At 36.8% G+C, this 13,511-nt stretch overlaps 1 protein-coding gene across 2 annotated transcripts in view; it reads right to left on the bottom strand.

The window, feature by feature from the left end:
• Positions 1–13,511, bottom strand: part of SPAG6 (sperm associated antigen 6) — a 62,551-nt gene that overhangs the window by 45,170 nt on the left and 3,870 nt on the right. For both annotated transcript variants that reach the window (XM_044228271.1, XM_044228272.1), the window contains exon 3: positions 215–381. In XM_044228271.1, coding sequence (XP_044084206.1) covers positions 215–381 — 167 coding nt within the window. The remainder of the gene's footprint in view (positions 1–214; positions 382–13,511) is intronic.

The raw sequence follows: 13,511 nt of genomic DNA, 5'->3' as shown, positions 1-13,511 counted from the left end.
CTGTTTTCTTATATTAACAGTAATTGAAAAAAGCTGCCCATCACTCCCAAGATAAAATACCCTAAAGGTATTATTATGTGCAGTTCAAAGACTTAAAGCTTGTATTAACATTCTGAAATTCTAATGCTTACAAGCTTGCAACTGTACCCAAACTAGCAGATTTTTAAAAATCTAAAACAAAAAAATATATAATTAATCTTTTCAAAAATCTTACATTCTGTTCTGCCAATGAATAAACAAGCTGTGGAAGAATGTCACCCTTCACCACTGCTTCTGCTAGGTCATCGTTATAATTAGCCAGTCTCCCAAGAGCCAGTGCAGCAGTCTGTTGAATTGTTGGGACCACATCCAGAAGAAGAGGCCGCAGCAAAGACATTACACCTGAGTGTAGTTATGAAAGAAGAGAAGTCAGCAAAATTTAAATGGAAAAGCAAATATACAATTCAGCATATATGCAGATAAGAAAATTGTAGGGAAAAATCAGTAAAGACAAAAAAAATTATCCACTAAAAACTAGAGGTATATTCAGAATCATCTAACTGGCCAAGACAAAGAATAATACAACCTGTGATTATCAAAGCAAGAACACAGCATGACAAGAAACGCTTTGGAGTTAGGTTAGTTTAAATCCCTGATTTGGCAAATAGTCGCTATGTGACCTGATAGGGCAGTCATGAGGAATGCAGAGAAAGACTGTAGAACACATAGTTTAATGCATACCTAGCATATGGAAAGGGGTAGAAGGAAATTGGGTATAGGTTTCCCCCAACCTTTGCAAACCCTATCTTTCAGGGCTCAGTTTGGGTCCTTTCATCTCTACAGAGTCTTCCATTTATTTTGTTCATTTTTCCCCCCTCTGATTCCAACTGTTGGATCTTTTCTGTGATTTCAACAGTCTAAGTTCTCACATTCATGAAGGGAAGCAAATTTAGATTGCTGATATTATTCCAAAGAAACAAAATCTTTGGGGCACCTGGGTGACTCATCTGCCTTCGCTCAGGTCATAATCCCAGGGGCCTGAGACTGAGCCCTGCATCGAGCTCCCTGCTGAGTGGGAAGCCTGCCTCTCCCTCTCCCCCTGCTTGTGTTCCTCTCTCACCATGTCTCTCTCTGTCAAATAAATAAATAAAATCTTTTAAAAAAATTATTTGAGATTAGTATTTTATATTACTAGCTCGTATAATATTCACTCTAGGGTTGAATACATAGTAGGTCTATCATCCTCATAGCAACAATAGTAAAAGTTAGCTTATATTTATCCAGCACTTATTATACATGTATCTTGTTTTAAGGACTTATTTTCCATATTAGTTCACTGAACTGTCATAAAAAATCTATGAAGTTGGCCCTATTATTATGTATATTTTACAGATGAGGAAATGGAGGCCGAGAAAGGTTAAGAAATCATCACAGAACTAATAAAAAATGGAGCATGGTTAGAAATTCAGATATTCTTCTGGGCGCCTGGGTGGCTCAGTGGGTTAAGCCGCTGCCTTCGGCTCAGGTCATGATCTCGGGGTCCTGGGATCGAGTCCCGCATCGGGCTCTCTGCTCAGCAGGGAGCCTGCTTCCTCCTCTCTCTCTGCCTGCCTCTCTGCCTACTTGTGATCTCTCTCTGTCAAATAAATAAATAAAATCTTTAAAAAAAAAGAAATTCAGATATTCTTCATTAATAATTGCTAAATAAATAATACATACTGAAAGTTGAGGGGGTGGGGAAAGAGAGATTAAAAAAAATACATTTTAGTCATCTAGCTATTCCAACTCTTTACAGTACCTTTGTCTTACTATAAAATACCCCAAATAGTCAACTGCTATTTGGGCTTTAATGATGCTGTTTTAGTCTAAGGTTACAAGAAAGGTAATGACAGAGTTCAAACTGGAACAAAACATCCCTTGACTTTCTAAACTTTACTTAATTTGCAGGCGGCTATTCAGCTAGATGTTATTACATCTTTTCTTTAAAAACATACCACAGTGATCTAGAAAAGCAAATATTATCAATATGCTTTTATGATGTTATATGCAGAAACATTTGAAATAGAATAAAAGGAAAACATTTATAATAACACTTAGGATTAGACCAAATTAAGATAAATAGTACTACCAATAACGTAAGCAGAGAATAATGATGCTTATCATAGATACATGTAATGATGTGACCCATGGCTTTTCAGTTTCCAATTTCATTTAGTGATTGTTTTTATGGCTAGGGTGGCTTGATGAGATCATCTTACATAAACCCACGGTTGCAAGTCTGAATCCTACTCAGGCTGGTTAACTTTGCAGGCACACGGCACTTCTACTCATGGCTAGGTCATAGCTCATGTTCAGCAAATCAACAATTCTATACTCATAAGTGTTGCTAATATTACTATCTATGCTTTTTATAGTGATAATTTCTGAATTACCTCGCAACAAAAAGTTTAAAATACAGAATAGGTATTAGAATAACTAGCAAATGTTAACATGGGCTCTTTCTAGAAGGTTGAATTTAAAAATAATTTGTTGATTTCTTCTTTGTAGTTGCTTTATTACTTGATTTCTTTTTTTAGTTTTTTTAATTGTGGTACACATAACAAAAAAATTGCCATTTTAAACATTTTTTAATGTACAACTTAGTATAATCGGCACTACTATCTAGAAACTGATCTATTTTCCACAGAAGCTACACCATTTTACATTCTTACCAACAAAGTACCAAGGTTCAAATTTCTCCACATCCTTACCAACACTCATTATTTTTTGTCTTTTGTTTTTGAATAATGGCCACCCTAATGGTATGAAGTGATATCTCATCTTGGTTTTGATTTTCATTTACCTAGCACTTATGTCAATGAATGTCTTTTTATGTGCTTATATTGGCCATTTGTACATGTTCTTTGTTGAAATGTCTATTCAAGTCCTCTGCTCATTTTATTTAAATTTTTATTTATTTTTTAATTTCTTTTCAGTGTCCCAGAATTCATTGTTTATGCACTACACTCCTCTGCTCATTTTTAAATTGGGTTGATTTTGGTTGTTGCTGAATATAACTTAATTTTTATAAAAAAACATGAATGATTTTAAGTGAAAATAAGTCAATCTAAAAAATAAGAGCTAAATTTGTTAACATATACTTGAATTTCATAATAAATACATTAACAAGGTCAAAAAATATAAAGTATAATAAGTATGCTTCAAATAGTTTAAAACAATTACAATTATGGTTCATGTTATTTTTCCCTGATGATTCTGGATTTCCTTTTTTTCCCCTCATTTGATATATGTGTGTGTGTGTGTGTGTGTATGAAGGCAGTGGCTTATTGTCTTTTGAAATATAATTGGAAAATCAATCTATACTGGGTAATACATCCTGGACATTTTGAATTAAATCTCAAAAACTTTGAACTTCTATGCTAAGAAGTTGAAGAATTAATTTATCTATCTGGGCCTATAATGTTTACTTTAATTATAAGTGTTTGTTATTAGTTATAGTATTTAGCTAATATACCATAAGTCTCCCAAGTTTGGAAAATTTCAACTTGCAGTTTTAGCAGTAAAATATTTTACCACCTTACAGGTATTTCACCTGTCCATATATTCAAAGGAATATTTTGCTTTACGTATTTTCTTCTCCGTTTTTCCACTACATCTGGCCCCAGAAAAATAAGATCAGTAAAATGACACACAATTCCTTTCCTTCTATCCCTGTATTTAATATCAAAGTTAGGCCTCTATGCAGATGCCTCTGCTCTATCATTCTTTTCCTACATTCCTTAGTTTAGACAGTAGCATAGTAAGACTTTTCAAAAATTCAAAAAAAGTAAAAGCTAAAGTTTCAGTTTAAAATATCTTTGTTTGGGGGGCGCCTGGGTGGCTCAGTGGGTTAAAGCCTCTGCCTTCGAATCAGGTCATGATCTCAGGGTCCTGGGATGGAGCCCCACATCAGGTTCTCTGCTCGGTGGGGAGCCTGCTTCCTCCTCTCTTTCCCTCCACGTGCCTCTCTGCTTATTGTGATCTCTCTCTCTCAAATAAATAAATAAAATCTTTAAAAATAATAAAAATAAAATAAAATATCTTTGTTTGGGAGAACCTGGGTGGCTCAGTTTGGGAGAACCTAGAGACTCAGCCTCTAACTCTTGATTTTGGCTCATGTGTGATCTCAGGATTGTGAGATCCAGTCCCCTGTCAGGCTCTGTGCCAACAGGGAGTCTTCTTCTTCCCCCCTCTCTCTCTGACCCTTCCCCTGTTCAAGCTCTCTCTCTCTAAAATAAACAAATAGGGACACCTGGGTGGCTCAGTCTGTTAAGCATCAGCCTTCAGCTCAAGTCATGGTCTCCGAGTCCTGGATCAAGTTCCATTTCAGGCTCCTTGCTCAGCGGGAAGCCTGCTTCTCCCTCTCCCTCTGTTACTCCACCTGCTTGTGCTCTCTCTCTCTCACAAATTAATAACTAAAATCTTTAAAAAGAAATAAATAATAAATAAAATAAAATAAGTAAATCTTTAAAAATACATATCTTTGTTTGAATAGGTCATCTTTATTAGAGAAAATTGCCCAAATGTCTAGCCCTTGAATTGCCTCTTAGTGCTTCATATGTATCAGTCCCCAAAGACATGTTTTTATCTCTTACACAGATTAAGCATTGGAGACCTTGTTATTCTAATTACAAGTCTATCCTAAAAATAAGAGATAATGATACAAGACTAATGAAGGAAGGAAGGAAGGTAAAACTGAGGGAGCATGGAAGGGAGAAGGCAGAGAAGAAGCATATATAACATAAAAAGAAATTTTTCCTTACCTGCTGGTCCATTAGGAATCCATGGTGATTGATCCTTGGTGAATGAATGCATGAAAATTTAGAGTCCATGAATTACAGCACTTTGAACAGTGACTACTACAATATCTGATAAGCAAGGTCTCTAATGACAGCTAGTGACCTCAGTGATGTCTCTATTGAAGAAGCCACCAGGTACAAATATTAAAAATAATAATTTACATATCATACTCTCATATCTATAAAACAATTGTTTCTTCTGTAAAAACTGATCAAATGGTGTGAAAGTGTTTCTGAAACTTTGATAAATCTCTCTCCCCTCCAACTTTATAGCTCTGAGTTTCTTTTCTACTTTTCTTGGTTCAGTGCCAATATTGGACACCTTGCTTGTAATATCTACATTTCAATCGAGTTACAAAAACAACAACAAAACAACCTTGCTGACCCTGTCCCCAGACATTCATTTGAAAAATAGATCATTGTTTATCAACTGGCAAGCAATAGCATTACACACCTGAGCAAAGACAGTTCCTTCCCTCAAGAAACTAATAATCTAGTGGAAGAGATTATAAAAAAGCCTCAAAATAATCACAACTCTTTAATTTCTTTTAACACAACATAGGCCTGATTACTTTGATTGTGCACACCAATTACAGACATAAATCAGGAAGGAAATATCAAACATTTCCAAGAGCAAAAAACTCCCATTCTCATATTACATGTCTATAGTTTATATACATATTACCTCAATCTGCTGTGCTTTATAAAGATAGTTAACATCCCAACTTTGTTTCTTTAAAAACAGGTATCTGCAAACTGGGCCTTTGGATCCACATAAGTCTTAGTAAAGATTTCTGCTTACTGTGGATACCTCTTCACCTTGTTTTTTAATCTTTAAAATTTTTATTTGTTTTATTGTGGCAAAATATACATAACAAAATTGATCATCTTAACCATTTTTAAATGTACAATTAGGTATGCATTAAGTACAATTGATCAAACATTCACGACTGTCAATTCCAGAACTTTTCATTGTCCCCTAATAAATACTCTATAACTTCCCCTTTCCGTCTTTCTACCATGTATTTTAGAATTACTATGGAATGAATAATTATTCATTATTCAAGAACTATCTGTTAAGAATATACAAGATAGGGCACCTGGGTGGCTCAGTGGGTTAAGCCGCTGCCTTCGGCTCAGGTCATGATCTCAGGGTCCTGGGATCGAGGCCCGCATCAAGCTCTCTGCTCAGCAGGGAGCCTGCTTCCTCCTCTCTCTCTGCCTGCCTCTCTGCCTGCTTGTGATCTCTCTCTGTCAAATAAATAAATAAAATTTAAAAAAAAAAAAGAATATACAAGATACAGGAGCGCCTGGGTGGCTCAGTGGGTTGGAGCCTCTGCCTTCGGCTCAGGTTGTGATCCCAGGGTGCTTGGATCGAGTCTCGCATCAGGCTCTCTGCTCAGGAAGGAACCTGCTTCCCCCTCTCTCTCTATCTGCCTCTCTGCCTACTTGTGATCTCTGTCTGTCAAATAAATAAATAAAATCTTAAAAAAAAAAATACAAGGTATTAAAAACTCAATTATCCTTGACCTCAAGGAACTTATAAAGTGGTCAAGAGAAATGAATAAATGTAACACATGATACATGCAACTAAAGGGAAGTAGCGGGTGCTTTGCAAATATACAGTGGAGCATCCAACCTAGGCCTTGACAGACACAAGGAAGGCACCCAAGGTGAAAGGGACATCTAAGTGGAGATCTGAAGGTTCTCAGGCAGATCACAGATCGTCTGCTCAAATGACTGGAGGGAATGTAGAAGAGAAGGACTGGAGAGTTTTCCAACCAGAAGGAACTGTATTAATGAAGCTCAGAATCAAGAGAGTTTGATACATTGACAAAACTGAGAATGCAGTATGACCATAGTAGGAGAGGGGAGCAGAGTCAGGAAAGAATGCTAGGAGATTAACAGAGACAAAAGTACTGAAGAGCCCAGTTAACTATCTTAAGGATTTTGAATTTAATCTGAACATTAACGTCAGTGTTTTTGTATTTTGTAAAGAAGGATCACTGATTACACTGGGAAGAAAGGGTGAAAAGAGACAACCTGGGAAGCAGGAGGACCACTTAGGAAGCTATTGTACAAAAGTAGGCCAGATGTGAGGATAGGCTGGAGAATACTAACGGCAAAGGGAAAGAAAAAAGTGAAAGGTCTAGATATTTACAAGACAAACTGATTATTGTAAAGAGGGAGGAATAAGTGATACTTCCAAGTTTCTGGCTTGGACAAAAGATACATGATTATTGCAGACTGTTGAAGAAGCCACGATAAATTCACACCAGCCTGAAATGCAAAATGGGAGGGAGCCTGATGCAGGGCTTGATCCCAGGATTCTGGGATCATGACCTGAGCCGAAAGCAGACCCTTAACTGACCGAGACACCAAAGTACCTCCCACAATAGATATTTCTTAACTGATCTATCATACTCCTACATGGCATTTATCATGTACCAGGGACTTCCCTAAGAAATTTAAAATATTAACCAATCAATCCTCATTACAATCCTAGGAGATAGATAATATTTTATAACTCTAGCATCTATGCCCTCCTGTTTCTCCTCCCCAATATCAATCACAGCCCATTTGCCAATGAAAACTAGCCTGTATGTGCCAGGTTTCAAATGCATAATAAAGGGTGTAATCTGTTGAATTCACTTAATTCTACCATTAACATTACTGTAGTTCTCTTCCATGATTACTGCATTAAACCAAAATTTCATTCATTCTTCCAGTGCAATTATCTGACTCTTGGCTAGGTCATAGCCACCACTGTCTATATGTGAGATTTCAACTAAGTATGCAGATCACAAACATTATGGCATGCTCAATTCACATGATACTTTAGATAAAATGATTGGAACTTACATGTTTATAATAATATGAAGAAATATAAGATGGACCTTTAAAATAGTTTTCAAAGGAACATGTAAATTCCACATGTCCAAACCTTTCTTTCCAAGCCAAGATCATTCTCGTGAGCTCCAGAGCCCTACATAGACAAATCGCTCACTTTAGTCGCTGGCACATAGATATACCAGACAGTTCCACTTCAACACTATTAGGGAATGAAGTCACTATTTTCCTCCGCTTTTTGTATCTCTTCTCCATTAATGAATGGCAACCAGAAGACTGTGAGGCCCCCTGAACTCCCCTCATCTCACCTGCCCCACCCATTCTACTAAGTCACAAATCCTACACATCTGTTAAGCGGCATGACTGCTATAACAAATATGGGCACAGGGTTTCCCGATCCTGTTTTAATTCCCTCCAATCAATTCTCCACACTGCTGTGAAAATCATCTCTCAGAAACACAAAATGGATCCCTTCATTTCTCTGATAAGAGTTTTTCAATGGCTTTCTATCAATTTCAGGATCAATCCAAACTTTGGATGCGGTCCTTCAGAAGTAAATTTTCCTCTCCAGCCATTGCCTGGCCCCTCTGTAGCCCTATTATCTCAAGAGGCTCCTGCCTTATCTAAACATTCGCCTTTTCTATCAAGCACCACCTTTCCTCTTGCCTCTGTGCCTTTGCACATAATGTTCCCTCCACCTGAATACAGTTTTCTTCATCTAGCTAACTCCTACAAAATTCAGCCAGATAATACATCCTTCAGGAAGTCTCCCATGAAAGTACCCCTCCAAAGCTTGAGTTAGGCACCCTTCATGTGTGCTCCATATGTCTATGCAATAGACACTTATCAGATAGTATTTATATATCGCTCCTTCAGCAAATAAGCTCCTTAAGGAAGCTTAAGAAGTCTATGCCTTCTATTTTTGCACGATCAGCATCTAAGCATCCATCTGGCCCTTGGACCCTCAATAAATGTTGAATGATAAATGAACAAATTGTGAAATTTGATGTGCAATTTTCTCTTTTTAGGCAAATTTTAGTTAAAATAAAAACAAAATGAGCTTCTGTTTGGGGTGACTTTTTAAAAGTTCTGGGGTTAGTGGTGCTGGCTGCATAACATTAGGAATGTAATTAATACCACTGAATTACACACTTAAATATTACTAAAATGGGGGGCGCCTGGGTGGCTCACTGGGTTAAGCCTCTGCCTTCGGCTCAAGTCATGGCTCCAGGGTCTCGCGGAGCCACCCTGTGTCAGGATCTTTGCTCAGTGGGGAGCCTGCTTCCCTTCCTCTCTCTCTCTGCCTGCCTCTCTGCCTACTCGTGAACTCTGTCAAATAAATAAAATCTTAAAAAAAAAAATAAACAGCTAAAACGGCAAATGTTGTTAAATTTTATCACAATTTTAAGAAATTAACAATGTATTAGGGTGCCTGGCTGGCTCAGTGAAAACAGCCTGTCGCTCTTGATCTCAGGTGCATGAGTTCAAGCTCCATGGTGGGTGTAGAGATTCTTAAATTAAAAAAAAAAAAAGTATTAAAAAAATTAACAGTGTACCAAAAACCACTGCATTTTGCACTTAAATGTGTGAATTGTATGGTAGGTGAATTATATCTCAATAAGGTGATTTTTTAGAAACTTTTTAAAAATAAAAAATAACAAAATAACAATGGTTAATATATGTTCATGTTTCTTTTTTTGGTATATGGGTTATTTAAACTGACCCTTTACCTCATAGTACCCCAAATAGATACAATTGTATCTTAATTGGAAGTCTTCTAGAGAACTACAAATATTAAATTAGTCCTGTCTTCTTTTGTCAATGTGACTTCTCTTTGATGATTTATACCTATAATACCTACCTGCCTGCAGAAAATTGGAATGTTCATGAATGGGTTAAGTAGAGAATAAATATAGCAATTATAAAAGGATTATCTGCTCCAAGAGTTTTCATGGTTCGTATTTAAAGTGGTCACTTTTGGAAGGTAATCAAACTCTTTCTTCACATAAAATATTTTATTCATACTCTACTTACTCTAAAAATTTTTGAGATCATTTTCTCTAAAAGATATATACACAAAGATATAACCATGTAGTAGGAGCTCCTGGGTGGCTCAGTCTGTCGAGGGTCTGCCTTCAGTTCAGGTCATGATCCCAAGGTCCTGGGGTTGAGCCCCTCATCAGGCTCCCTGCTCTTCTGCTTCTCCCTCTCCCATTCCCCTTGCTTGTGCTCCCTCTCTTTCTCTCTGTCAAATAAATAAATAAAATCTTAAAAAAAAAAAGCCATATAGTAGAGGGATGGGAACTAATAATTTTATCAAAAATACGAGTTAAGAATAGCTGCTGCAATTCTGAACTTTAAACATATCACTGAGTTTCTTGGAAGCAAAAGTAAAAAGGGAACCACTTTGTGAAATAAAGTAGGGACAAATTTTTTCATGAAATTTCATATGTAGGCCTAGCCTGACACATAATAATTAATAAAAATTGGTTGGCTAAAAGAGAGCATCTTTATATAAAAACATTTAACATCAAAATGGGCAACGATGATAGATTTAAAGAAGCTATAGGGAAATTTATGTATTTTTTAATAAGCCCTCAAGAAAGGGCATATTATTAGATTAATTCTACAAAGACAATTCTATAGAAAACTAATGTAAGCTAGTCTATATATATAACTTGCTAGTGATTCTAATGACGCAGGAATAGAATATACAGAAAAGCGGATAAAAATAATTCTCTTTGAAGACAGATGCACACATACATACACCACAAATATCACTTCTTTTTACCTAGACTTATAACAAAACTTGAATAAAAAATAACTTTTTTAAAAAGATTTTATTTATTTATTCAACAGAGAGAAATCACAAGTAGGCAGAGAGGCAGGCAGAGAGAGAGAGGAGGAAGCAGGCCCCCCTACCAAGGAGAGTGCCTGATGCGGGGCTTGATCCCAGGACCCTGGGATCATGACCTGAGCCGAAGGCAGAGGCTTTAACCCTCTGAGCCACCCAGGCGCCCCTTGAATAAAAAATAACTTTAAAATTGAGCCACCCTCATGACAAAAAGCATGGAGTATATGGCAAAACCAGTATGTCACTTTGAAAATTAGGGAAGTCTGACATATTCAGAGGGGCCATCCCACCCACTACAAAGCAAGACCAAATTTTTTCTCAAGGGTGGTGCTGGCCTTCCTGCTAGGGCCAGTACATCTACTCAATAGAAATCCCAAAGTTCAGACCTCAATGAACATGGAGTAAAAGTCATTCACACAAAGCATGATTAAGTAAAAAACAAAGGGACATACATAAAATCAACCAACAAATATCCAGTGCCTCCCTCTTCATTGGGCTTTACCCCCCAGTGCTCTCAAAAAAAAAAAAAAAAGGCATTCACAGGGCAGCTAACTACCTTGCGCTCTGAGGAAGCCTCCCCTGCACTCTCCCTGATCTCAGCAGGGACTCAGTCCAACAACTCTCTGAAGTATTATCTGAGTTTGAGACTTCCAGTGGATTATACACTTTTCCCTGGATCCTTTTAAAGAGTTCTTGGCTTGATAAGGCTTCCTCAGAAGTCAAAGGAAGCTGAAGGTCCTCTAGAGTTCTGAGTCCAGTGTACGCCCTAAATACAACTCCTACTCCCTCAAACCTCCAGATACTTATCAATTAAAGTTAGTTCTCTGCATCTGGCCTCCACTCAAGCTCCCATACTGGTCTTCAAGGGCACCTCAAAAGCCAATTACACACAATTATGAGATAGCCTTTGGTACCCAAAAGCCTAAAGAGATAACTTGTTTTAATAGGTTAACATTATGATTCATTAGGAACTCCTAGAATCATCTAGAAATAGCTAACTAATACCTACAAGGTGACAGAGAAAAGTGCAATGTCAGACAGCAATTATACATCTTCTAGTCCCAGTCTGGCCAGGACTAATTCTGTGATGAGGGCAACTATCCAGCCTTTCTTGGGCTTAAGAAGTGCACCTGGGTGGCTCAGTGGATTAAAGCCTCTGCCTTCAGCTCAGGTCATGATCCCAGGGTCCTTGGATGGAGCCCTGCATCAGGTTCTCTGCTCAGCAGGGAGCCTACTTCCTCCTCTCTCTCTGTTTCTCTGCCTACTTGTGATCTCTGTCAAATAAATAAATAAAATCTTAAAAAAAAAAAGATACCTATTCTATCTATCTGAGCTGTTATAAGAATCTAATTTTTTAAGAGATGTGAAAACACTTAGAAAATTAATTATTTCTGGGGCACCTGGTTGGCTCATTTGGTAAAGCATGTGACTCTTTTTTTTTTTTAAAGATTATTTATTTATTTATTTGACAGAGAGAGATCACAAGTAGGCAGAGAGGCAGGCAGAGAGAGAGAGGAGGAAGCAGGCTCCCTGCTGAGCAGAGAGCCCAATGTGGGACTCGATCCTAGGACCCTGAGATCATGACCTGAGCTGAAGGCAGCGGCTTAACCCACTGAGCCACCCAGGCGCCCAAAGCATGTGACTCTTGATCTTGGTGCTGTTTGTTCGAGCCCCATGTTGGGGATAGAGATTACTTTAAAAAAATTAAATCTTAAAAAATAATAATTACTCCTTCTTTCATTCTATTTAAATATGTTGAATATCTGGCTCTACACTAAGCATTATGCTAGGCATGGGATTTACAGTTTGTAGAGTAAACAGAAACTAAATCATGACAACTGTAATGCATATCATGAAAGAGAAATATTAGGAGCAAGGAAAGCATAAATCAAGAGACTTAACTTACTGAGAGGGCTCAAGGAAGGTTTTCCCTGAGGAATCACCATCTAAACAGAGCCATAAAGAATGAGTAGAAATTAATTAGACAAAGAAGTACAAAAAAAAGGTTCTAGTCAGAGGAGCAAAAGCCATGAAAAAAACATTGAAACGTGAAGAGGAGTTAGGAAGTAAATTTAAATAACTTTTCAAAAACATTAAATTGCCACATTAAAATATAACCCACACAAACTTGCCATTTCTAAGTCCCACTCTTATAGGCTCATCCATAGCTTAGATTTTTCCTTTTTAATCATCATGTTTTTCCCTAAGAAAACAAGAACATCCTAGCCCTGGCTATATTATAAATGTCCATGCAGGAACAACGATTGGGAACACAGAATAAAATTCTGAATGATCTTGTTTTTAGGACATATTATTAGGTGCATACAAGTTCAGAATTTTTATAGTTCCCTCAAATGTTTTCCACTGAAGCATATGTAAAACAAACAAACAAAATATAAAACCCACTATCCCTATCTTTTAAAAAAAGATCAGTACTTTAATTATCATGCATTCACAAGTCCAAGACTCCTTTTATATTCATGAAATTTAAAAAGCATATTTGGTTAAGTTTTTTTGAAGTTGCTCTACTAATTATCTTTTCAGTTTCAATATCCCTTGGAACAGTGGGGTTTTGTGAGAGAATCATGGTACTTGTATCTACCAGGCTATGTTTTAAATATATTATAAATGCTTACCACAGACTTTTCCTTCTCAGAAAACTGAGGTACTAAATCATTAATCTGAACACTTTCACCCTGCCCCAGACACATGTAACTTAAGATAACTTTATCAGTGTATATTATTTTCTTGAATTGTAAGCTCATTAAATAGCCTAAATTTGCAAATTAGCTGCATAGAGATGCATATTTAAAGGGTTATGCAGTTTTCTCTATCCCTATTATTCTAGGGCTTAGCCATGTTTTTTATTCTGCTATAGGTTTTATGTTAAATATATACAGAGTGTTAATTTAAATTTTACCATATTTTTTTTACACAAACAGCTGCTTCAGAAAGTTCATTTTATATAGCTAAACAGTTTAAAAACAAAT

This window comes from Neovison vison, chromosome 12 (genome assembly GCF_020171115.1).
Source record: "Neovison vison isolate M4711 chromosome 12, ASM_NN_V1, whole genome shotgun sequence".
Classification (NCBI taxonomy): Eukaryota; Metazoa; Chordata; class Mammalia; order Carnivora; family Mustelidae; genus Neogale; species Neogale vison.
The sequence above is the reverse complement of the archived record's forward strand: the minus strand, read 5'-3'. Positions and strand labels throughout refer to the sequence as shown.